Source organism: Aplidium turbinatum, chromosome 17 (assembly GCF_918807975.1).
Source record: "Aplidium turbinatum chromosome 17, kaAplTurb1.1, whole genome shotgun sequence".
Lineage (NCBI taxonomy): Eukaryota > Metazoa > Chordata > Ascidiacea > Aplousobranchia > Polyclinidae > Aplidium > Aplidium turbinatum.
Window position 1 is genome coordinate 8,032,552 of NC_137488.1, and position 27,553 is coordinate 8,060,104.

A 27,553-nucleotide genomic window follows, 5' to 3' on the forward strand; every position below is an offset into this window, starting at 1 on the left:
CTAAAGTAGCTCTCTCCACTGGAGAGTTACGAGGTCTATATTAGGCCTATTGGTCACAACAACCTACATTTTTTGAAGTCACAATGCTAATGAAGAATATTAACCTTTTATTGAAGGTCCGGCGATATGCAACAAATAGATATAAACAGTAAACACATAATAAAGAATATTAAACAACTGATGCACGAAAGAGTGGATAGACACTTGATTATTGTGGAAAAGTAACTTGTTAGGTTACCAGTTAGAATTTATCATCATCATCAACAGTATCATAGCCGATGCGGCCTTTGATGAACTAGATGCTCAGTTCGTAAATTTTTCCAGTGTTCCCTTTGTCGCGCAGTGTCCCAAAGTGTTCTTGGTTGGCTGATTGATGTATTGAAATTGGATATAAATGTTGTTCTTTGTCTGCCACGAGCACGTTTCCCGAGAAGGCGGCCGCTTAGACAGAGATTTTCGAAATCTTCCTTTCTGATAATGTGACCGAGAAATTTGAGTTGCCTTTGAGTTATGTTGTTCAATAGTTCCTTATCTTGATGTACTTGGTTCAAAACTTCTGCATTTGTGAACCAAGTACATCAAGATAAGGAACTATTGAACAACATAACTCAAAGGCAACTTTAGAATTTATAAATGATTTAGAATTTATAAATGATTAGAAATAGCGATCGTTGTTTATGAAATAAAACTCGAGAAACAAATAGTATATTTTTGTAAGGATATCTGCATAAGATTCAAGATGGCAAATGGTGTTACAACGTTGTTTAAAGGTTTGAAATGTAGCGTGGTGCGACCACAGGTGTCTCTGTTTCTCAGCACTGAGTCAAATAATAGTGAAACGACGAAATATTGATGTTGATATCCAAGACGATTCTTGGTCTTTTACGTGTTTGTAAACTGGTACCCATTTAGTAAAAGTAGCTCATTTTACATCGTTTCAGCGTCACTAGACGTTGAAGCCATGTAAAATGAGCTACTTTTGCTAAATGGGTACTTTGTGTTCGAGTGGATACAAATACTGTCATTTTGCTGAAAGAAGTGTGCAACTGTGCATACGTGTTAAGCAAAGGTAACGCTTTCTGGCAGGCGTTTAGCAATGCTAAAATAATGTCACGTCTGTTGACAAGATGTTGCTTTTCATTTAGCTTTTGAAGTAAATCGCACATGGTGTTAACAGATTTTCTATGAGCGTTCGTTGCAAAAGTAATAGCAGCATATAGTAGTGTACAGTACAAACTGATTAAAGAAACAAATAATAAGGCACAGAAAGGCGATTCAATTTATCATACGCTAGTGCTGCTGGCTGCGCTTGAACTTCGAGAGGCTGGCTGACGCGACGTGGACGCGGATTGCGTGAAAACGTTGCCTGGTGCGTAAGCGCGTTGCGGAGAAGAGGGTGGAGTTGTGGGCGTGTCAGCGGACTGAGAGTGCTGATGACGAGCTCTCAGCTGCGGCGAATATTCTCGAAACCAAAGCGCAGAACTTTCGCTCTGGCCGCGCTTGTGTTGACATTGCGGCGAAGATGGCGGCCAAGATGTCTTTTTTTCGTTAAACGATTTCGACAAAGTCGGCCGAGAAAACTTGGGACCGTCATCACACCAGCATCTGCAAAGGTTTGATGAAAATTGATTTTATTTTCAGAAATAAATAACTGCAAGTTAGAATGATTCTGCGGCCTGACTGGTTCAACTTTCTACATTTCAGAAATGTAAGGTAACCTTTAAATTTTATAAACAAACAACATAAAAAAAGCACTTGAAGAGAAATCAAAACGAAGTTTTTTTCATCGAAACCGTTTCTTTGATTAATTTAAACAAAAAAGTTTTAGGAAAATCTTACTCACGATATTAAAGAAATACACTTAACATAGCAACAATGTTCTAAAAATATTAAAATGTCAACATAGTGGTCCAACCTCTCGATTTAAGCTGAATCAAGTCCAAAATCAACAAACTACCGCAACAAACTGCAAAAAGCCTGAAACAATTAGAAAAACTCAATAAACATTGAACGCTCTTACCTTTCAGCCTCGATTTTTCCAGCTGAGCAAATGGCAACCCTTTCCAGGCTGTCAATACTTGCCAGGCTTTGGTTCGAGCTCCTCAGTAACATGGTTTTAAAGAAGTCCGACATTTCCTCTGAGGACATATTGGATGTGCATGTTGGTGCATGCCTTGGAGACACTAGGAGATCACATTGCTCCAGGAGCCTTAAAACTTCATTCTTGGTTGGACTGTTTGGTACTGGGAAAAAGATCAGGAAAATATTAAAGATGGTGAAGTATAATAAAATAACCTTTCGAATTGTCGACGCACTATACTCAGGTAACAACACAATTGTGTCGGACATTGAAAAGAGAGGTTACAATAATAACCAGTGAGAATTAGAAGAATGAAAGTGTTTAATGAAGGGAAATTGATAAAGCCTTAATTCGCGGAATTTTAGTTTTTCAAAACTACTTTCTTTTTAGGCCTTGTTCCCTTGACGATTTTTCATTCAGTCTCTACAGCTTCAATTGCGACGCTGACGTTGCGTGCGCGAAGACAATGCGCATCCCACATCAAAATACGTGACAGTTTATAAATGCAATGACAGCACTAATTGCTTGCAAAACAACATAGCTAATTTAGGGACACATAGCTTATAAATATTAGTGTAGCAATATCCCAGACAGCAAAATCAGTCATTTTTACATTAATTCGACGTCTACAAACGTTGAGTTAATGTAAAAATGACGGATTTTGGTGCCTGGAATAGCTTAGTGAGTGCTTGCAATACCTTTATCGCGCTCAACTCTGGGTCCACACAAATCCAAAGCCGTCGTCATGTCCCACATCTGGATGGTACCGTTGGCGTGGCCTGTGAACAGGTACCGTCGGGGCCGAGATCCCATCCGAGATGAAGCCTCACACTCGTGCAAACAGAAACAGGATATGGATGATCCGTCCACGGATTTGATTTCAGCAATTCTGAAGACAAGGATGAGATGTTGATCGGAAATTGTCGACTACTTTCTTTTGAAGTTAAATGATTTTTTGTGATTATTTTGTCGGGGGGAAGAAGTTTGTGAATGAACATATTAATTACACCAAAATTAGTGATACTTCCACAGAATTAATGTAAGCAAATTTCCCCAACCAATTGAAAGAAACACTGCTTTAGTTGCTCCCTTAAAAGATTCATCTAAAAGAAAATGAAAACTTTTTTTCGTTCAAACATCGGAAAATTCTCTTTTCGAGCACTAAATCCATAATGAACTATATATACTGTAGGATGTTTCATTTTTTCACGATTTTTGAAATTGAAAATGCTTGGGGTCTAATCAGATCGGATTTTGGCCACAAACAGCCGATCCAAAATATTTTTTCGATCGGACGACTTTTAGAGGGTGCGCGGCCCCCCCAAAGTTTGAAAATTTGAAGCGTGGGAAAATTTGCAGGAAATATGCGATATCTCGGTAACGGAAGGAGATAGGAAGACGGGCAAGGTGTCAACTTGTTCGGAATGGCCAACTTCCTATCTGCGCTTAATAAATTTTGCTACCCTATCTGCAACGAAAAAAAAGTTAATTGCAAAAAACTGTTTTTTTCATATTTTTGATGTTTTCTTCACAGTTCTACAGAAGCAAAACCCTTCCAGTAATTGCAGTGATGACAAATGACATTTTTTACGAACAACAGGTTTTGTTAAATGTACTATGAATGACTTAACAATGCAGGTGGACGACTTGTAGAATATTATACTGTGCTTTTTAAGTTTTCAGAACTACATTCTTGTTCGAGTTTGTAGTAAGAAGATTTGTAATGTATAGGGTTGTTTTGAGAAGCTCTCGTTGCAGATTGAGTCGATGTCATTCGCCATCTGCGGTTTTAATTTACCACGGATTGTCATTGCAAGTGTTAAGATTTAAGTATTGGCTATTTGTACCCAGAAGTAGTTAGTTCAATTGCTATTATGCCAGAAACAAGACTTGACGCCAGTGAGACATTGCAGAAATTTGAAAAGCTGCCAGGGAATGTATTACCCACAAACATAAGCGTTCTTCAGTCTTCACCACTACAATTTTTTATGCAAGCAATGCAGTGAAACGAACCCCAAGTTCTTTAAGAAGCCTCCATGTTTTGCTGATGTCAAGGGACAGTTGATAAATGATATAGTTCATGTTTGGGTTAGGGCCAGCCTTCCGGTGATAAGCATCATTCGAGTTGAGACCAGGTTAAAACTGCTCATTAACAAATTTAAGGCAATCAAGAAAAGAAAACAGCCACAGACGGGAGCGACAGAAGGTGTACTCCATGAGCTGTTTGATATCTGCAAGTGTAAATGTGCCATTCCATCACAGGTGAAGTTTTACAACGGCAGACTTTCTTGTAGCTGTCAATGGATGCACCGTATCCCAGAAGAGGAGGTTGAGTTTTTGCAAGATCAAAGGTCAGCCAGAAAGATGTTTATTACTGCATCTCGCGACAGATCTTTTACTAGGGTAAAAAATAGATTGAGTCATCAGAGTTCTTACCAGCAAAAGTTACCAAGTGAAGATGAACCATCTTGCTCTTATTCAACCAGCTCAGAAACTTCCAGCCTGGTAGCACAGGAGAAGCTAAGGCGAAGACCTGCATATATGATTACACCTGATATAACCGTTTCCAGCAGTGAGTCTTCGGAAGATGAGACACGAAGCTTAATTCTTGATCCTGATTTCGCCAAGAAAGCAGTAACAGGTGGCAAGATGTACACAAAAAAACGAAAAATTGCCGTAAGTTCTTTAAGTTGTATGTTAGCTGACCGGCGAAACACTTCTATTCGCCAACAATCTGACCAGTTGCTTGCATGTGCTGGTGACGATATTGCTGCCTCACCGACTACCGTGTATAGATGTAAGGGGAAAACAAGAAAGCTGTGTTTAGAAGAATGTGATGATGACATCTCTGCTTCCAATTTTCTGCAGCTTCATTATGATGGTCGAAATGTGAATGGTATGGATCGTTATGTGTTTTTGGCTCAAACGTATGATCAAGCAAAGAACAAAACTATGGCAAGAGTTATCGGAGTAAAGTCTTTTTTCAAGGAAATTTCTGTTAATAGTGAAACTGTCTTTAATGCGATTATTGGTGCATGTGGTGAAAATCTTTCCAAAGTATACTCGATCATGAGTGATACAGCGAGATTGAACACGGGCAAAAAAAGTGGTGTTAATAAACGAGTGACTGATTACATCATCGAGAATATTGGACATTAAATACATTTTCCATGTAAATGAAATTTACTTGTCTCAAGTAATTGCTGAGGTTGAAGGAAAAAGCAAGGGTCCAGGTGCAATGCAAGAAGGCGCACTACTCAACAAAATTAAGTGGATTACAAAATGTAACTTAGAAAATCTCATTGCCAGGAACAACATTGATGTCCAAATCACACCCATAGCTGCTCTCCACCTCAGAAGCAAAATTGAATGGTTTTCAGATCAAAAACGCTGGTGTTCACCGTTCACATGGTGTATGACTCTTTGATTTGCACAGCCACGTCAATGTCAACTGTTTTGTTTAATTACTCTGTGTTGGTAGCTTATGCTGAAACGTTTACGTGTGAGAGACACTGTGCGATAGGAGATGACGGTTTTCTAAGCCTGGGGTCACCAAACTTTTTTCTCTGAGGGCCGGATTGCTGCGAGATTAACAGCTGCGGGCCGGATGCAAATTGCAAAAAGATATACAACTATTTTGAATCTCCATTGACTTGCATTGAGCACAATAAATAACAAAGTCAGCGGTGGAATAGCAAAGTTGTGATGAAAATCGAAAGGTTGCTGGAAAAGTTATCCTCTGCTGTGATACAGTAGGCTACAGGTCATCGTGCTCTTGAAAAAACATTTACATCTTTCCAAATTTGACCTAGGCTGTCCCCATTTGTGGTGGCCTAATGATAAAAACAATGATAAAAAAAAAACGATAAAAAACAGTTGCAGTGCAGCTGTTATTTCCACAGCACGTGGCGGGCCGGATGAAATCAGTTCGCGGGTCGGTTCTGGCCCGCGGGCCATAGTTTGGTGACCCCTGTTCTAAGCCAATCGTGAAAAGAAGCCCATTGTTGTGTAAAATTCGATGCACACTTGTACCCTATGCCATAGCACATGTTTGTTGCTCTCTATAACTTGTAATCACTGTAGTTACTGGTTCCAAGGGTTTTGCTTCTGCAGAACAAAACATCAAAAATATGAAAAAAAACAGTTTTTTGCAATTAACTTTTTTTTCGTTGCAGATAGGGTAGCAAAATGTATTAAACGCAGATAGGAAGTTGGCCATTCTGCACAAGTTGACACCTTACACGTCTTCCTATCACTTTCCGTTACCGAGATATCGCATATTTCCTGCAAATTTTCCCACGCTTCAAATTTTCAAACTTTGGGGGGGCCGCGCACCCTCTAAAAGTCGTCCAATCAAAAAAATATTTTGGATCGGCTGTTTGTGGCCAAAATCCGATCTGATTAGACCCCAAGCATTTTTGATTTCAAAAATCGTGAAAAAATGAAACATCCTTAAGTTTTTAGTAAATACTTCAAAGTGCTTAACTGCTGCCCCTGCTCACACCTAGAGGACATATGTGCAAGGAGAATCATGTGGCGCATCAGTTATGTAACAAAGAGCAGAAAAAATTAAAGAACATGGTCTGTTGCCGCTCAAGAACCTGTCCCCGTTGGAAGAGGCCCGGATATACAGCTGGTCGCATAATGGGAAGAGTTTCTGGATGAAGACTTGGACTTCTTCTCGTTCACCATGAGGACCAATGTTGTTTCCGCTACTGTTGTCTCCTTCAAAGAAAATGATCGTTTACTGACTGAAATTTTTTTAAGTTATAGCCACACAGGTGTAAGTGACTTACAGTTTGTCAAATTTAGTTTAAACTTTTCGATGCGGAGTTGTGCTAATCTGTAAGTCCTTCAAGCAAGGGAGCGAAGACTGTTTGGATGTTTCACTTAACTTTATACAAAACAATATAAATAAGATTTTTTGGTATAGCCCCATAAACATTGGCTCGTAAAAACACGAGAAATATACGTGTATTACACGAGTTTGCTCAGAATTTTACGTGTATTTCACGACCAATGTTTATGGGGAGGTTGCACGGAAATCGAAAACCTTCGACTTCTTTTTGTCCTCACATTAAAAGAGTGTTAAACTGTTAAGCCCTGTGGTGTGCATGCGTTTGCAGTGCATCAAAGTAGATTATCTATCAAAGCGCTGTAACTCAATATAGAGCTAATTCCAGCCAGCAACAAATCAGCACATTTTACATTGACTCAAAAAAGGGCCAATTCGATATCTGGGAATGCCTGAATGAACTACGTGTCGCTTTCGCTGCTCAGAGCAAAGTGGTGCTTTCTGATCTGAAGGTTGTCTCATTTGGCTTACCAGACTGATGAAGAGGATCAAGAGCTAGGATCTTGAAGGATGCAAGCGGGGTGGAGCCGGGTTGGGTCGAAATCATCCCCCGAAATCGGGTCACCTTCCACGCTCTCACGTGGTTATTGTCCGAACAAACTGAAATATTCGTTACCAAAACAAGGACATGAGCAAATGACCAAATTTTGCAAAATGATGAAATCTGGTGATTAATTTTTCAAACAAAAAGGCGGCTACGTCCACGAGGCAGGCTCATCAGCAATGACAGCTTGGTCAACTAAAAAACGGTCGATGCCAGAAATAGTCGAAGACTCTAGCAAGAATTGACAACGATTAGCACGTGTTTCCGTCATGCGCCTGGCTTGATCAGTATTGTACCAAAATTGTATTAAACTCTTAACAACCGAGTCATGGCTTGTATCATTCTTCCTTCAAACTTTTCTAAATTCTAATGACAGAATGAACAATAACAGTTTAAGAATAGCAAGTGAGCACTTAACTCAAGAATCAATCCCAAGCTTGGAAACTACCAACCTAGGTCCTAGGCCTTTTGTTTAACCAGTAAAAACTACAAAATCGAAAAAAGGAAGAGATTTGGTATTTACCTGAAACAAGGTTTTTCTCTGAAAGCATCACTTTATAGACGGGATTCCTATGCACAGTGAAGGTTTGAAAAAGTTGCATGCCTTGGCCGACGAGTTCTGGATGTTGCACGATGACGCATACTGCCCCAGTTGCTGTTCCATACGCGACTTCTATCCAATTGCCTACCGTAGCGCCTGAAGAAAATACAGTAACTGAAGCCAACCAACAAGTGAAGATGTGTTTAAAATAGAAAGATTCTATGAGTCACACGTCAGGAGATAGCAATTGAAGTGCTGCGGATATTTTCATAAAAAATGATCGAGAAAGATTTGTTTCAAACATGGAGACCTTTATACACAGGCCATGTCAACCTACAAGGTTCAAATTCGACTGAACGCTGATCTGCTACGCTTGATAGCAGTCAAAATCTACAAGTTGCTAGTCTGAGAATTAGTTGATAAACATAGTCTTTGTGAATATTTCGAGTAGCTGTAGGTTACTTTTGAGCTAATTTTACCATACAAATAATGAACTGAATCTCGGTATGTGTGCTATAAATCCGACTTCCGAGGACCATTTGGCAACAGGGAGCTCTTGCGTAAGAATTCAATTTCTTGTCACAACTCTCAACTCTTCAGTATACACCACAAACTGTATCACTTACTATTTTTCGGCGTGAGAAAAACGCTCAATGCAGTGATGATTGCATTCGAAGGGTCTCTATACAACTCTGTGATCAGCAGATCATTGTCAGCCATTCTCAAAGGAAACTTCTGCATATCTGAAAACCAGTACGGGCTTTGTAAGCATGACACACTTAAAACATGTCAATTCCATTCTGAAAGTACCGTCCGAGTGCTGTAGTGCTGTAAGGCACCGTTCTATATTACGAATAAGTTTGTTCTGCTTCGTGAGCAACAAAGAAAAAAACATACAAATAACATCAACTGAAAAAAACTTAATTTTTTCGGGAGGGGCTGTGGCAGAGTGAATGCTTTCTCGGAAGCGCGCTGGCGACAAAAACAGAACATTTATCCGATTCCCTTACAATATGATTCGGCAAAAGCGAATACTTTCGGGCACCGCAGAACGCGCAAGCGTTGATGGATTTTGCATGTTCAGCGCTTGTTGTATCAGAAGTCGTGTAGGTTGTGACACGTAGGACGACGTAGAGTTTAATACCAAAGTCCATTCATTTGAAAGTTGTCAACAACAGCATAGTTTAGTTTTTCCAACATACGGTATTGAAGTAACTGCGAGTTGTAAAAAAAACTTAGGCAATTTGTTTAAGAGTTTCTGGCATCAGTTAAACCTCATACATGAGAAAGAAAAAAAACCAAAATATTTGAAATTAATTGTTACTAGTGCATAAGTTGGCGAAAAAATACCTATATAATGAATGGATCCAGTGTCTCCGCCGAGAAGCAGAAAAGAACCAGCTGAGTCATAACTCGTGATGGATGCAACATCCTGTGTCTGCCAATGCTGGGATACAGCGTTCCAAACACCTACTCGACTCCCGTGTCCGTTGTGTCTTCTACCAGTTGACACCAGTTGGCTGCCGATGAAGAAAAGCGCTTCGATACGTGCTGACATGTCAAATGTACCTGGTGGTGGAGTGAGAATTGTGTTGAAAAACTTGATATATTGTCAGTGAAATACACAGAAATATAATTGTTAATTTTCCTGAAACATAAAAAAGTAAGAAACAAAGTGGTTAGAACGCCTGTGCAGTGTGCAATCTAACCAAAAAATAAATAGCCCAAAACAGACTCATTTAATAACTTTTTATTTATTTAATAACAAAAATGAAAACAGTTTAGTTTTCGAAACGTTTAGTGAACATGAGTTATCTAAATTATGCCCTCTTTATTTTTGATTAGATAAAAATTACTTTTGGGGATAAATAAGTCGTTTTACTACACATTTGACATCATTGGGTCAACGTCAGCAGTGAGTGTAATACAGCAGTGCGGTAATGTGTTGGGTTTCAACTAAGAGGGTGTGATTTTTTGCTCTATCTGCTTCCACTTGTTGTATGCTTTCAACAAAATACTGCATGCTGGTTGCTTACTAAGTTAACCGGAGAGCGCATGCGTGTTTTGAGGTGTTAAAACCCCAAAGGTATCGCATTCATAGAACAAATTGTGACAACAAAATAAAAAAATTGTGGGAGTACAAATTTTTGGCTTCATCAAAAGAACCTAAATACACGTATTATGACGTGGAGGTAACTTTTTATCCTATAAGTAGTATTAAGTACGCATATAAACACTGAAATACCATGTGATTTGAACAAATGCGTGTTTTAATTATGTACCTATTTCAGTAGAAGTAGCCTCATCCTGGAAGCTCCAAAGGCTAATACTTGAAGAAAAGGCTACGGCCACCATTCTAGTTTTTGAGTCAGGAGCCATTCCTTGAACCTTGGCATTTATTGCCACCCGCCTTACTTTGTTAGGAAGGTATGGGCTGGTAAAAACCTAAAAGAAATAAACGTTATACTGTATATGAAATAAGCAAGCTCACTGGCGCCGAATATAATTATTTTATCAAAATTTATTTAATCTGTTGGATTAGTCAATTTAAATACAATGAGACTCATTTGTGACAAATTAAATTTCAACTTCATTCAGTACAAATAGGTTTCAGCAAGCTTTGTTACATTCTACAACGACAGTACCTGCTGCCAACCACAACTTTCCTTCACTTTATAACACATAATGCAATGCGCATACGCAACAGCAAGCCAGTTGTGATGACCAGCTATTAACAATACATCGTGCTTGTTGGAAGGTTTCTTATCTAAAAACAGAAAGTATCCACTCAGAAATACGTTAACGAAGCTGAGAAAATAGGGTGGAAACAGAGGTTTCATGCTTTGAACAGCAGCGGTAGGAAATTTGAAGCCGAGTTCAGTGGGTATCTGCGCCTCACTTTGTGTTTTTTGAAATTTAAAGCAAATGTCCAAAGCTATGACTCACGTAGCTTTTTTACAGTAACATAAAGGTACGTTTGGTGGTCTGTGCGTGCTTTATTATACAAAATAAAAACTACAACAGGAGAAAAGTTTCCCGAAAATGTCACCAAGTTATCATTCTCATCATATTGTTCGATTGAAATAAAAAACTCGCATTCTTCGCAAGTGTCAACTGAACTATATTCGCGTAAGCGGAGTAACCCTTCATAAGTAAGCAAAAAGAGTGAAAACTGTAGTGCAAATACCTTCAAATCTTTAATCCTCACATGTTGCTTTGCTTAATGTACAGCGTAGATACCAGACAGCTTTCCCTTCATCCTACAGATACGGTATAAAAAGACTGGTCAAATCATACCTGAAGTTGGTGGTAATTGAACTTGGCTGGCAGAGCAAGATGCTTGGCTACTTTCAACATTTTTAGGATTATCGTTGGTTGGCTTCTGAGGCAACGCAGGTCTTCGAAGCATTCCGTGAAATAGGACATTTCCACATGTCGAACGATCGAGCTCCTCACAAACAGTAAGGCGAGATACTAGAACATGCAAAAAATGAAGACAATAAATAAATTTGAAAGCATGGAGATGACAGTCTGTTCTCGTAGTGCAGATGGCTCAAGACAATTGTAAAGAGCAGAAATAGTTAAAAATGTGCATATATGACAGAAATTATGAGATGAGCCAGTTATGATAATTTTATAGTGACAGTTGTAGCAAGTTTAGCTTTCCAAGTTGGTACTTGCGAGGACGGACCACGTGGAGGTTCTTGTAAAAAACCAAAACTGTACACGGAGTTATACGAATGATTCTTACTTAAGTACACTTAACGATACTTTAAAAAAAAACATCACAATTTTGAGCAAAAAAGACACAAGCAAACAGTTAAAAAAAAGTCCAGTAAAATAACATATAACTTGAACTTGTATTTAAATTGTGTCAGTGAACCGAAACGAGGTGTTAAATACTCAATAATGTCAGTAAAAGTAGTCTAGTCAGTAATTTTCACGGTAGAATTGAGAAAGTACAAACAAAAATAGTTAACAGCCGTATGTGGGTGTGGGAGATACGGTTGAGAATCAATGATAAAATCATTAAAATTTAAGACCAACCTAACGGGTGGATTCCAAAATATTCAGCTTCTCTTTTGAGAGCTTTTATGTTCACATTATCTACGTCCACTTCTTTTGTCCTCAAAAAATTTAAGATGTGACGAAATAGTTTTGGATCTCGATCAATAAAAATCTGTAACCAAAGCAAAGAAGTTGCCCAGTTGCCAAGCTTGATAGCTTAGTTGGTTAAGCGCCCAAGTTTGTGTGCGAAGAAACCGCAAAATCAAGCAATGCGCTGGTTCGGCTTTCGTAGTGTGCGCTTGAGCAACGCATTTCATTTTCAAGAACTGCTTTCCGTTCAGTGGAACCTATTAGATGGAAAAATTCACACACAACACTGCGACAACAAGAGGAAACTTTACTTTGTCAATTTTGGTAACCGGGCAGCCCTGCATCACCGGTTCAAAGTCAACAAGTATGCGAAACTGCCAGGATAAAGTTTCTAAAGAGGCTTTTTCAGTATGATACAGATTCCGACAATGTTCTTGGATACACGACTTTACCCCGCGGTCCGAATGACGCCATCTCTAGGCCGCAAGGCATGAAAGACGAGAGAACATCATTCGTGTTCGCATCGTTCCGACCGCGGCATGTAGTCGTAGACCGCTTGTTTTTTACAATTACAATCTGAGAAGCATAAGAACGCTGCACACTATTAGCTGTTCTTAGTAGTCAATGAGCCTAAATGCTAGCTTCTGCACTGTGCTACCCATGTCTCATCATCTTCCTAAAACCAGCTAGCATCGTTTTTAGTAACAATACAACATGTTCTCAAATGACATAATCTCACAAGTAGTTTCATCGGAAAGAAATTTTGGACAAGAATTTAAAGGTTGATATTGTGAATTGAGATTGCTTAGATTCCACTTACTTAGTTTAAATGTTTGTAAACAATGAGTGCTCTATTTCTTATGAATAAAGTCATCATTGACCTGAGCGCATAAACGAATTAGACTGCCGAGATTAAATACAAAACTGAATAAACATTTAAATGAAGACACAGCAGAAGATGCGAACAATAATTATTTGATTCAACACTAATATTGACTTCATGACTTACAGCTCCCTGTTCATCACAACTTGAAGATATTCGCCCACTCAACAAGCTGGAAAATAAGACAACATAATATTGTTTATCCAGTTTATAGCGGAATGGCCCGATTCGGTGAGTTCCCTATTCGGTGAGAGCCTTTTTCGGTGAGAGCCCTATTCGGTGAGTTTTTTTTTTAAATTATTGCGCGCCGTAGCCTAATTATCATTGCCGTTATAGGGTTAGGGGATAGGAGATAGAAGATAGGGGTTTGGGGGCTTTTGGTTTTTTTGGGGGTTTGGGGTTTTTTGGGGTTTGGGGTTTTTTGGGGTTTGGGTTTTTTTGGGGTTTGGGTTTTTGGGGGGTTGGGGTTTTTGGGGGTTGGGGTTTTGGGTTTTTGGGGGGTTGGGTTTTTGGGGGTTTGGTTTTTTTTGGGGGGTTTTGGGTTTTAATTAGGCTACGGTACCCGATAATTTTCAAAAAAAAATTCAAAAAAATCACCGAATAGGGCTCTCACCGAAAAAGGCTCTCACCGAATCGGACTCACCGAATAGTAGCAGACCCAGTTTATAGAGACATAAATCACGACAAGATGAAAATTGAACCATATAATTCATTATAACTTCACAAAAACCTTTCTAGAAATCGTACTTATCATACCTTTCACGACTGTTTATGGTTTAACGGTGCCAAGAAATCAACGTTATGAAAGCAACTTAAAAGAGATAATCACCATGCATTTTGTTAACACTAGTGCAGTAATAACATGAGGAGTCACAAAAGAACATTGTAGAAACTTTCTTATTAAAAAATGATCATACAACATTGTAATGAGATGAAGTTGGAATCAACGCGGAAATTAACATAAAATATTAGAAGAGACATTAGAAGTATGTATTCTTACCTTGAGAAGAAAGTGTCGGATATCCATGTTAGAGTTTCTTTTGAGGTTGAAAACCTGATTAGAAAACAATCCTTTACAAAGTTTACATACATGTTTTGGCAACTTTTGCTTAAAATCAAGCCAATTGATCACAATATAGCTTGATTACAAGCTAAGTTATTCTCAAAATGTGAGTCATAAAACTTTGCTTCTGTGTGGTGAGTGGAGTTTTGAGAAATTGAACATGCATATCAATCTGTGGTATACCGACATTGTGAAAAATATGATATTTCAATAAAACGATGTGTGAATTTCGTTTTTGATCCATGATCCATAAACCTCAAACAAAAAAAAGTCATTGTTGACAGGGTAAACGCAAGAGAAAAAAAATCTTGATACAAAAATGACCTTTTCTTAAGAATTTTCTTCAATGAAGATAAGCAACATATTAGATCAATTCAACACGATCTTCAATCAATTTTAAATATTATCACCAATACATTGTACAAGCACAACAATTTCAAAACCTTGGCAATTAGGCTTACGGAAAAACACGGAAGGGCCCGTTTCGGTGAGTCCGATTCCTTAACGGGGGATTTTTTCAACTTTTTTTTTAAATTAGCGGGTACCGTAGCCTAATTATCATTGCCGTTTTAGGGTTAGAGGTTAGGAACTCACCGAATCAGACTCACCGAATCGGACTCACCGAATAGTAGCAGACCCGGAAAAACAACGGGTTAGCACTTTTAAGCTTTGCTACTCCATTGGCTTGGACTGTACAACTGTTGCATTGGATGTGTATTGTGTAACCAGAGAATGGTTATTGGTTATTTTTATACTAATATGTATAATACAATTGACATGGATTTGAATAACCAAGTAAATTTGGAGAAAAATGGTTGCACCGTTTGGTCAATCAAAACAAAAAGAATGGAGGTAAAAATGTGAAAACTAGGCTTATGGCATTGAATTTCAACAGCAAACATTAAAAGTCCAAGTATCCATACATGCACTGAACTATTTACTTTAGTTTCTGAAATTTTGAAACATAGTGCATCAATATTTTCAGATATGTCACATAAAAACACAGTTACATTTGCTATAAGCATCAGGGGTCATTCTATTATAATACAGTCAAAATTTTGAGATTTTGTAACCCATCCTCTCAGAATTTCTTCATTTTTTAATATGTTAGAGCTACTGGGAAAAGATGAAGATTGGCATTTACGCTGTCAAAATTCATCAAGCGGTTTTCAAGATATCGACAGTTACATTTTTGCCACTAGAGGCGCTGTTTTTGCATCACAAAAACAAAAATGGCTTATAATTCTTATTTTATAAGATACAGAAATAATGAAAATATGTATTCTTATAGTTTTTGGGGCAAGGAATTCAAATATGTTATTACATTTGTGAAAAAAGCAAAGGGAAACACTTTATTTTATTGAACAAAAGTTTTGGGGTGCTTCATTTCAATGCCCCATATCTCAAATCTGCAAAAAGATTTTTTCCCCCAACCAATGCTAAACTGTCAAGAAAAGCTACCTGCTTCATGTGCAAAAGTATGATAAATACGTTTTGATTCAAACTTTTGCAATTGACAAAAATGTTTCATTGCTATATTCACAATGTTTTCAATCAATAGACTTGAAGTGTAATACATGATCACATTTTATTCTACTTGAATTAAGGCACTAATGATGCTCTACAGTATCTACTTCATCTTATATTCAACAGAGCATGGCCTTCTTTTCTGATGACCTGAATCGTAATACAAGTTTTGTGTTTGCAATGCAAGAAGAATTGACTCACTATTTGAAACAAAACTATCCATTCATTCAACCCATCGAGTATGTACTTTTCAGATGGGTGTGCTGGGCAATACAAAAAACTTCAAAACTTTTTCAAGTCTGACCTATCATCAACAGGTCTTTGGATTTTCTGCAAATTGAAATTTCTTCGTTACAAGTCATGACAAGACTTCTTGTGATGGACTTGGTGGGGCAATTAAGCGAAAACTTTTCCACAAAAGTTTAGCTCAGCCATGCCAAAATCAAATTCTGACAGCGAAAGATGCTTACAGTTATTGCAAATCAGCTATGCACATTCAATCAGTTTTTATTTTTTATCCAAAGAAAAGCTCATTGATATTCGACTGGCTTCAAATAAAAGATACATTATTCAAGGCCACACAATACCAGGCACCAGAAGCTATCATTTATTTTCCTCATAATGTATTGCAAGCATCAGGTTTAAATTCACAGCAGAGGATCATTTGTTTGCAGGTTGTTTCAAATTTTTTGATAGCCATCAGCATAGGCGTCGAAATAGGGTGGGCCGGGTGGGCGACGCCCATCCTGCCGTGAAACGAGGGTGGGCAAAATATGTTTCGCCCAACCTGTTTTCATGACACTTATGAAGTGTTCGTTACAATTAGGCTATTTCCGTTTTTGTTAAATGCTGAATTATCCAACCAACTGCAGCGCAACTTCTTGTTTTACGCTATGTCTCTCGCTAGGTATCCGACAGAACAAAGCAATTCCGCAAAAACGCTGCGTTGAAAAAAATGTAGTACTCACTGCATTGTTGTTGCTACGGCAACTGCCACAAGCTGGCAATTCCTAGTGAGAGAAAGCTACGTTTGATCTTTTCTCCGAATGGTCTCACTTTCGTTACGTCACAGTCAAACTTCAGTTCCGGTCAGCGTATGGGAATATGAATATGACATCATAATGAACATGACAATAAAATATCCGATACAAACTAAAGACGTACTGAAACAATCGCTTTTTACAAATCTTTGCTTTTTACTAGTGTTGTACGTTGACGCTGAGGCTAGCGCCGTCAGTTTATTTTTTAATTGACGGAAGTGATAGCGCCGTCAAATATTTTGCCGATTTTAAGCGTCACGCGCTATGCGTCATTTTTTGTTTTCATGGAAAATCTCGTTTCACAATGTATTCTGGCCAGTGCGACTCATCCGAATTACCCGCTTTCGCGTTGGTTGGAATGGTTACCTAGAATACAAGCGGAAGAAGTTCGCCAAATGTTGGTCACTCATATCGTGAGCAGTAGGCTATCGAGAACGAGGGACCAGTGAGAGAAAGCGAAAAATCAATGAATGTCATCGCGGAGGTTGAAGATACTTTATTTGTTCTATGCCCCTGAAAAGAGCGATGCTGGTGCAGTGGACCTCGTTAAAAAATGTATATATGCTAAGCCATCACAGCACGCTTGGAACAGTGATAGGCTACCTTTCCGAGTAAACGTTTTCAAGACTTGTTTTTGAAATACACCATCCAGCGCTGCTGTGGAACGCATGTTTTCACTTGGAAAAAATAGCGCTAGAAATTAGCGCTGACGCCGTCAATTTCTTTGAGAGCTGACGCAGCACTTTAGCCGTAAAGTTTTTAGGCAATTCGGGCTGACACCGTCAATTTATTTCATTGACGCGTACAACACTGCTTTTTATAAATCAAAATGCGGCAAATCCGAAGGCGCCACTTTAAACAAGGCACGAGTCACACGCTTTTTAGGTCGCAAAGGAAAACCTAAAAGAAGTTTGTTTAGTTTAGCAGCGCTAACAAGATCGCAAGGAGCAGGAAAGCAAACATCAAACCTATTATAGCTTAATTGCTGCAGCGACGCTAAACGCAGTCTTTGTGAGAAAGACTACCCATTGCGAGTTTGCGAACATACACATTCAATGAAATCTATTTGAAAACTCTCGCCCACCCAGAATTCCCCTCTTCTAAGAAAAAATCGACGCCTATGGCCATCAGCAAACTGAAAACTTCAATGTTGAGGAGTATGTTGCAGCGAAATACGACCAGGCATGGTGGATTGGTATTATCTTGGATGATACAGCAGCTGATGAAGAACTTTTAGTCAAGTTCATGCATCCCAGTGGGCCACGTCAAACGTTTCAATGGCCCAAACATGATGATATTTTATATGTTCCTAAGACAAAAGTTATATCAAAAGTTGCTGCACTGAGCATCAGCAGAACTGGACGTGTTTATCAAATTACTGATGCAGAGTTTGCGTTTTTATCTTAGTGGAAGCTGTAATTTTCTATTCATCATCATTGAGTGCCCTCTCTTTATTTGAGGGTTGGCTGCCACTGTACTAATTAGCGAGAAATCTTTGTTAAACTATCGAATCAGTGTAGATCTCTAAGTGGTCAAAACTGGTTTTGACCACTAAGCGGTTTAACCCTGGTTTTAACCGGTGAAAACAAGGTTTAAACCGGTCAAAACCCAGAATAATATTTTTATGTAGTGAATGGTCGGCTACCTGGACTATGGGCTATTTAGGAAATATAAAAGCAGTTGTGACTATTTTGATATGCAGGCCTCAAAATAGCTGCGGCCATGGCCGCCTGAACTTTCATTAATGGCCGCCAATACCGACCTGTCAGGCAGTCACAGATGGCTGCCTGTAAAATTCGTACGAAAGATTATATTTATCTTGGATTTTTCTCTTGTTTCAGCACCGCCAAAAACAAGACATCAAACAGCGTTAAGACTACTACTTTAATTACATGTCGTGCTACGTCTTATGTGCTACGCAACGGGAGGGCAAATGTTGCGCAAATTTTATGGCAAAATTGATGGCAAATGTTTTTCATAAAAAAAACAATGTTGGAATAAATTCTTGTACTTCAGTTGGCTGTGCAAATGGTTCATCGTTCTACCAAGCATTTTTTGGTTCATCAGAAACTTATTTTTAGAATTTGAATTTTCTCGATAATTAAAAGAGCCACGCAATTGAGATATCAATAAGTAAAATACCAACTGATTGAAATATCAAAAATAAACAGAGAAATTGAATATTTTTTGTTCCAAATCCAGCATTTAGGTTATTGTTGATCAAAACAAAATATAGTTGAACATCATTACTAAACATGGAGGGTAATATTTTTAATTCAATTGAAAAGCAACTTGATTCATACACTAAAGGGGTTTTGACCAGTAATAGGTAGTCAAAACTGCCCGGTTTAAACCAGGTTTTAACCGGGCGGTTTAAACCGCCCCAGTTTAAACCGATCAACTCTGCAAAATCTTGCACTCATTATTTCGGTTTCTCCTTGACTTATTACTGGCACTTTTTAATCCTGATATATTGCAGTTTTGTATATGCTCTACATTCAATCTACATATCAAATCATAGATAGCATCACTAACTAGTGTGTACTGTGTAGAAGTGTATTTTGAAGTACCCATAAAATGTTGTTTGTCTAATATCGTTTTTTTTCATGACAATTGCAAAATTTTGCAACAAACTACATTTATCTTACTTTTACACATAAAACAGATAGCCTGGATATCTTGTTACTCCAGAGCATTTACTATGATTGACATCATAATGCATATTGCATATGCTGTGTGATCATGTATTTTTTATTAAAAGTGCATGGAGAATCAGCAGAGCCCTATTTATGGCATATGCATTTCGCTCTGCTACTGTAGAGCATCATTAGTGCCTTATTCAAATAGAATAAAATGTGATCATGTATTACACTTCAAGTCTATTGATTGAAAACATTGTGAATGTAGCAATGAAACATTTTTGTCAATTGCAGAAGTTTGAATCAAAACGTATTTATCATACTTTTGCACATGAAGCAGGTAGCTTTTCTTGACAGTTTAGCATTGGTTGGGGGAAAAAATCTTTTTGCAGATTTGAGATATGGGGCATTGAAATGAAGCACCCCAAAACTTTTGTTCAATAAAATAAAGTGTTTCCCTTTGCTTTTTTCACAAATGTAATAACATATTTAAATTCCTTGCCCCAAAAACTATAAGAATACATATTTTCATTATTTTAAAACAATGAAAACTATTAATACTACAAAAAGTGCTCAATGCCAAGCAAAAAGGCAAAGCAGAGCGAATTAAATCAAATATAGTTATTACTATTTGAAGCCTTTACAAATTGTTTCACCTAACGGATCATCAGAAGGTCTGAAAAAACATGTAAACAGTAAAGAATCGATAATTATGAAAAGATATTAAATATTACAACTGTAATTTAATCTGCCAAAAAAAATCTATAAACCTGTACTTCCTGATGAGATATTAAAACTGTAATTTAATCTGCAAAAAAAACCTCTAAACCTGAATTCCTGAAAAGATATTAAATATTATAACCGTAATCCAAACTGCAGAAAAAACTCCAGAATTACTAAGGAAAGCCTCCATCCTCCACGAAAAAGTAAGTTTCAATCAATTTGTCCCAATGGAAACCAAGCAACATGATGGCAACATCTATGACATCACAAAGAAGCAAAATGCTCTTGTGATGATCGGCAAAACCTGTAGTAATCTGATCAGAATGAATAAAAATTGTTTTTAAACCTGTAAAAATTAAATGAGATTTATAACCTGTAAAAATCAAATGAAATTTAATTTTTTCAAAATTATACCCTGTAAAAATCCCAAGGAATTGTGTTCCTTGGGATTTTTACAATTCCTTGGGATTTTTACAGGGTATAATTTTGAAAAAATTAAATTTCATTTGATTTTTACAGGTTATAAATCTCATTTAATTTTTACAGGTTTAAAAACAATTTTTATTCATTCTGATCAGATTACTACAGGTTTTGCCGATCATCACAAGAGCATTTTGCTTCTTTGTGATGTCATAGATGTTGCCATCATGTTGCTTGGTTTCCATTGGGACAAATTGATTGAAACTTACTTTTTCGTGGAGGATGGAGGCTTTCCTTAGTAATTCTGGAGTTTTTTCTGCAGTTTGGATTACGGTTATAATATTTAATATCTTTTCAGGAATTCAGGTTTAGAGGTTTTTTTTGCAGATTAAATTACAGTTTTAATATCTCATCAGGAAGTACAGGTTTATAGATTTTTTTTGGCAGATTAAATTACAGTTGTAATATTTAATATCTTTTCATAATTATCGATTCTTTACTGTTTACATGTTTTTTCAGACCTTCTGATGATCCGTTAGGTGAAACAATTTGTAAAGGCTTCAAATAGTAATAACTATATTTGATTTATTTTCATTATTTCTGTATAATATCTTATAAAATAAGAATTATAAGCCATTTTTGTTTTTGTGATGCAAAAACAGCGCCTCTAGTGGCAAAAATGTAACTGTCGATATCTTGAAAACCGCTTGATGGATTTTGACAGCGTTAATGTCAATCTTCATCTTTTCCCAGTAGCTCTAACATATTAAAAAATGAAGAAATTCTGAGAGGATGGGTTACACAGTGTGACTGTATTATAATAGAATGACCAAACAACAACTGTTACAGAGCAATCAATTTATATATAAACAAATTTCTTGTATTCCTACCTCTTGCCACCAACGTTAAGGTTGATAAGTGTTCCAATTCCTTCATGTCCATGTGACATTGTAGATTTATATAGAATTGCTCACATAATTTTTATTTTAAATCTGTAAAATAATGGCTGCATCTCTGTACAGCATTTGACAAATTACAAACAAACGATACATCAATGTCATCGGCTTGGCTCACAATTATTGGCATACAAAAATTAGGCCAGTGAAAAAAATTAAATCAGAAAATCAGATGAGATTAACCACAGATAAACACAACAAGCACATTCAGTGAATAAGTCAATTTGCAATTCTTCCAAGGTTCTGCTCAAAGTTTTGCAAAAAAGTTTGGTGAAGTATTTTTATCATTTAAGTCAGCAGTTGTGAAAGGTACACTTAAACCGTTGCTAAATTATTTCTGCAGATGGGTGGACACTGGACATATAATACGACAGAAAAATGTATAGTTGATGCTTACGTTTCAACCTAACGGGTAGGGTTGCGCAAAGACGTTTGTAAGAAGAGTAAAAAACACAGTTAAACTTGGCTCACCTGTAAAATTTGTAAGATAAATGTATGCATTGTATGTTTGACACAATATAAAATCAAAGAGTGGTTTCTACTAAATTACTTGTCAAGGAAACAGTACGCCTGTTTTTTCAGTACCGGTACTGCCCATTTCCAGAGAGGTACACATAGCTTCACAAAGTTGGGCAGAGGTAACAAGTAAAAAGCCCAAGATACTGTACGCAATTTCTTGTAGAGCACAATATGAAAAATTAATTTGTTATTGACATTCTTTCAAGAATTTGTACTGCTTGTTTGTGCGACATGCTGAACTACAAAGCTTGCAAAATTATAAACTGCAAAATACCAGCATTATAAGTGAGCTTTAATATAATCAGTTTCAATGTAAAAATTATAACTTCAAATTAATTTTTATAGACCAAAACATTTCAAATGATGAAAAGAACTTTTGTTGTAACAATTGTCTATCGCAACTAAAACAAGTAATTACAGAATGAAAGGTACACTGCATGTAAAATATGAATCTTTAGCTGAAAATGATTTTTCAACTCTGTCCTATTCTCGAGCATTTCTATCCCATGACCACTGACCACCCTAGTTACGTGATGTCAAAAATTCATTAAAACACAAAATACCGAATGGTCACGACAGACAATGTCAAAATGCATTGAAAAGGTTCAAAACTCAATACCAATCATCAATAAGCTGTTGGCAAGAATTATGACTTGCATTCAGTGGCTGCTGTTTGCAAGACAATGAGGTATAAGGTGGTTTAGCTTGATATGTGATGGTTAATAAAAATTTCCTTGGCAAAAGAAGTTAAAAATCAATTCATAAAACAACTAGATAGATTGAAGGTGTAGTACTATGCAAAACGAGTTCATGTTATTGATACTCCTAAAACTGAAAACCTACTGTACGTTATAAACATTCATAATTTAAAGGAGGAAAATTTTTCAAATAAGTTCATTCTGTTGAAAGCAGATTATGTGAGCAGTCCAACGCCTGTTGTTGCCTGTTTCAAATTACAATCGTTCTGGTCATTTCACATTTGACGCAGCATACTGCATGTAGCTTATGCAATGAAAGTTTGTACCACTGCAGATTTGAATCGCACTGCACAACTAAAACAGTGGACAGAGAATAAAAAAAGAGTAATATGCATGCAAACTTAAAAAACACACTGTACAAAATTAAAAGATTTTACCCCAATTTCTACAAACAAAATTGTTTTAGGCCATGTGCAGCATAGGCGGCGGAATGGCCCGTTTCAGTGAGTTCCCATACGCGGGGACATAGCAAGCCTCTAAGCTCTTGGCGGATATGGCTGTCGAGAAGTCGTTAAATGGCCTCCAAAACTACTGGGCCAGTAGGCCAATTTTTGGTAGCCGACTTCCACAAGCCAACATTACTCCACTCCATTCCCAGACAACAAATTCATCATTTTTACATTGATTCAACATCTGCAGACAGTGTTTTAGCCTTTTTCTCTATTTCTCTTCATGTTTCAAACTTCTTTCTCCGCTCGCATTTAGACGTAATTTTTTTTCTCTTCACTTGCGACCTTTTTTCACAAACAAGCCAAAGTGTCTCACACGTCGACGAGAAATATTGCTGATAAACTTTTCACAAAAAGTATGAGCATCAATCTGAAAAACCTCAAGAGACCAGCTCTACATGCACTTGGGAAGCAGTGTATTTAAACACAACTCCAAATATTCTTACCCAAGGGAACGCAAAAATACGACAATAATTAACAAATTTCTAACGAATTTTCCATTTTGGCTGCACAGAGCAAGAGTTTGGCCATCAAGAAGAGGCTTAGAGGCCTTCATAGATATGTAGGTTCAGATCCTTCTTAAGACACAAATACACATGCAACAATGGCTGCACGATGTTGATGTGATGAAAGTCAGAACAAACAACAAACACATTTGTGACGAAAGTTTTTGCAAACTAAATTGAAAGTGTTTATAATTAAGCATTTCAGAATAATCTACAAAACCATGGAATGTATGTCATTTAATTCCACGATGTAATGGTGCTTCAATGCATGTGAGACTTGTTTGTGTTTCCAAACTTTGTCATTTATAATTGCTGACCGCACTAAAACATAATTGACTGAAAACTGCCTTCATGCAGTCATTTGAAAATATTGTGATCACGTAATAAACAGCTAGGTATAATGCACAACATAAAATGTAACAAATTACTGGCCTGCGAGGTTATTTCTGAAGGACAATATGAGTGTATTATATAAATTAAAAAGTTAGTGTACAACATATCATTAACCCAGCAAGACGTTATTTTAAAGTATAAAACATATTTCATGTTAAGTCAGCAGCAGCACCTTTTAAAAATCAGTCAAAGATCTCTCTATTTTACAATTATTCAATGACTGCAGACATTAAATCAATGTGAAAAGGAAATAATTTGTTAGCTGTGACTGTGAGAATACACACTAATGCACAATTAGTTTTATAAAAAATTTACCGCTGAGTACTGTCAAGAGATAGTGAGACCAATCAATGTGCATTGTCCAATTCATTCACAGTTTTTGTACAATGCAATGTCAACTCAACAAAAACAACTTGCTTGTATTACATTTAGACAAGTTTGTGGCTTTGGCAGAGAGCTAGCTTCATAGTGAAAAGTAAGTTTTGTTTTATTGTAACATAGATACCCAGCATTCACTATTTTTCAACCCTACGCCCTTTCTATGATTGTCATACTTGTCTTATTGAAATATTACAAAAAACATGAATTCATAAAAATTACCTTAGATTGTAAGCAATATTCAGTGACACATAATGTTAAAAATTTTTTGTTTAAGTAGTTACACAAACCTAAGATGGAAATTGCAAATAAAACAGAATGTATGTAAAGGACTCCTTGCACCTTTCTGTCACAACCAGGCAGTTTATACAAGGCACAGAAAATACACGCTAGTGAAGATTAATTAAATCAGTATATATATAGTTCTCAAATTTCTGATATATATTCCAAGAACCTCTACGCTGTTCAAAGCTTATTAGTTGTTATCCCCTTTAAAAATCTAGTTGACAAAATCATTTTGTATCAGTATTGTAGCGTAGTTAGTAGCACTGGAAAGAAAAATGTAGCTCTTTGCAAATTATCATCCTTTATAATTAACAGTATTGCATAAATATTTGAAATCTGTGGATATCTGGAAAAAGTTTAGTGATTGATTTTGCATTAATCAAATCTGTTTTGTCAGAGCAAGCTGACCTACATATCTTTCATCCTTGCCCTTTTAATGACATCATATTAGAGTGTTGTTTGAAATTGAAGAGAACTAAAAACATTTAGAATTTGTCGTGTTTTATGTGAGAAGCCTTTTATCACATTATAAACTTAGTGGTTTTCTTACACTAATTGCCAGTAAGTCAAAACTTTTTTACCTAATAATCAGGCAGTATTGAGGCTCAAGGCAGAATTATTAAATATGCATTGTAAGATTTTTAATATAAAACGGAACAAAAAATTTTGCAAAGTATAAAATATTTTTGTTTCATTTCACTTCATGATATGTATGACCAGCTGAAAACCATAGTAAACTCCTCTTTAAAGCTGCTTAAGAAATTATGGCAATTTTGAAGGTATGATACAGTTGAGAAAAATTTTCAGTGATTGTAAAATGAACAGTTTTGACATTCATTCAAAGTTGCACAGAAATAACAGAAACTCCAAGCAATTTCAATCATTTATGCAAATACTATTTTTCTTCCCAATTTAATTCCGGTATAACACAAGATGACACATAACATTTGGTGTCAAAAAATACCCAGTTCACAGTATTGAATTGCTGTTGTGGTTGTATGTCATGCAACTATCCTCTCTGCACATAACAAACTAAGAACTAAAACAAGCAATCAAAATCCATTCAAAGTTTCTCGCAACCTTGGCTTGTTCAACGTATAATTTCAACCTGTCAACTACAGAATGTTTCAATCCAGGGTATACCAACACCTCAATCACTTAGTCTATCATGAAGTCATTGGAAGCTAACTGGCACAAAATGTTCTTGTGGTCTTTGATTTGTAATTTGATTGTTGGAGAATTGTACTTGAGAATGTTTAATAGCAGTATTGTGGTTTTGGTTATCTGCATTTTGCTTCATGCTTGTTTTTTGTGGAATCATATCTAAATTAGGAACAACTCGGGATAAGTTAGGTAGGTACCCAATGCAATTAAGCATTTCATTAGCTGCATTGAGTTTTGCATCCTTTTTTGTTTTTCCATAAGCAGTAATAGTTTTATCTTGCAAAGTGCACTTAATTGCATATCTATTTTCAGGGCCAGTTGTTTCTTGGTCTTGTTCGATTAGCAAATATTTGGGTTCTTCAATTTTCTGAGCTTGTGAAACTTGCAGCAAACGACTTACGGGATGCATATGAGGTGGCGTTTTATCATGTGTTGCCGTGATTTCAGAATTTTTTTTCTCTTGACGTTTTCCTTTTACACGTGGCGGTAATTCTGACATCTTTTCAAGTACAAGAGCTGCAGCACTTTGTTTTGCTGCCTTTTTACAAGATTCTGAAGCAGTTGCTTGGTAATAAGGTTTCTGTTTATCCAATACACCATCTATAAAAAATCCAACAGTAACTTCAAGAGTGTATTGTTTCAAATGTGGTGGTCCTCTTTCGTCAATCAACTTAAATACAACGCTCATGTTTCTTGGTAATGATTCTTCATATAAAATACTCACAAAAGATTTACGATAGGCACTCTGATTCCCGTTCTGAGGTGCAACTGGTCTTGGAGCTGGAGGTTGATTTTGTAAGAATACTATAGCATGTCCTGCAGCATCATGACGAGCAGCTTGTTGTGTGGAACCTTCTCCAAAAAACTTATCTTCTCCGACAGTTACACAGACAGTAAAGCGACAAGGACCTTCGTAATACTTGTAATGAGAAGTGTTATGAACACTCTTCATTGTGTTCATAGAATTTCCAGTATTAATATGCCATGGTTGAGGTATTATTCCCATCATGTTAGCAAAGTGATTAGGATTATGATGTTGTCGTGCGTCTTGTGATACATAAGGAGGCCCAAGTAATTGTTGTGTATTCAAGTGAATATTTGTGTTCAGTGGCTTTGGACCATACTTTTTTGCTATCACAGTATAAATAACTTGCTTGCCAAGTGCCATAGCCATTCCATTTAGTCTTACTGTGGCAGTAAGGGCATTTTGATTAACAACAGATAGTTTTTTATTTTTTGCATCTGGCACAGGAGGCAATGATGTATTTTTAAGAGCTATTTCTGCTGCAATGCGTTTTGCTTCTTTCTTTGTGCTTCCTGATCCAACCCAAACTTCATCGCCCATGTGTAAAGACATTGTAAATTTTTTAGTTTTATGATAACCCTCTTCTTTTTCCAACCTATAATCATGCTTTAGTTTGTTGTAATTAGCAAGCTGATTAATAAGCCATGTTGGGGTTTTGTAAACGTCACCAATATTTTTCTCAGGTGCTTTAACATACATTTCCATATTAGTACCGCTTTGACATGTGCTGTGAACACTTTCAATGAAATAAACTATCTAAACATGAAAAGAAAGTTTAGCAAAATTTTTGATTCAACATGTGATGAAATAATATAATTATATAATGGTAAGTAGTAAACATAATATTCATTGCTGTTGTTTATCATATCAAAATAAAAAATATAACAGCCTCAAAAAAGTTGTCCACAAAAGGGATTCAATTAAACA

General features: G+C 36.8%; 2 protein-coding genes across 2 annotated transcripts; both read right to left on the reverse strand.

The window, feature by feature from the left end:
* Positions 1-90: 90 nt before the first annotated feature.
* Positions 91-25,302, reverse strand: LOC145786975 (BTB/POZ domain-containing protein KCTD3-like). The gene is made up of 15 exons (XM_082598726.1): positions 21,304-25,302; positions 14,002-14,055; positions 13,128-13,173; positions 12,068-12,200; positions 11,318-11,494; positions 10,666-10,787; positions 10,303-10,465; positions 9,371-9,589; positions 8,647-8,763; positions 8,003-8,176; positions 7,407-7,535; positions 6,682-6,805; positions 2,779-2,969; positions 2,021-2,243; positions 91-1,605 (listed from the first exon to the last, which is right to left on the reverse strand). The coding sequence occupies exons 1-15, from the start codon at positions 21,360-21,362 to the stop codon at positions 1,284-1,286; spliced, it is 2,253 nt and encodes a 750-aa protein (XP_082454852.1). The 5' UTR covers positions 21,363-25,302; the 3' UTR covers positions 91-1,283.
* On the reverse strand, positions 23,495-27,373 carry LOC145786978 (double-stranded RNA-binding protein Staufen homolog 2-like). The gene is made up of 2 exons (XM_082598728.1): positions 26,419-27,373; positions 23,495-26,373 (listed from the first exon to the last, which is right to left on the reverse strand). The coding sequence occupies exons 1-2, from the start codon at positions 27,329-27,331 to the stop codon at positions 25,832-25,834; spliced, it is 1,455 nt and encodes a 484-aa protein (XP_082454854.1). The 5' UTR covers positions 27,332-27,373; the 3' UTR covers positions 23,495-25,831.
* Between the last annotated feature and the right edge of the window lie 180 nt (positions 27,374-27,553).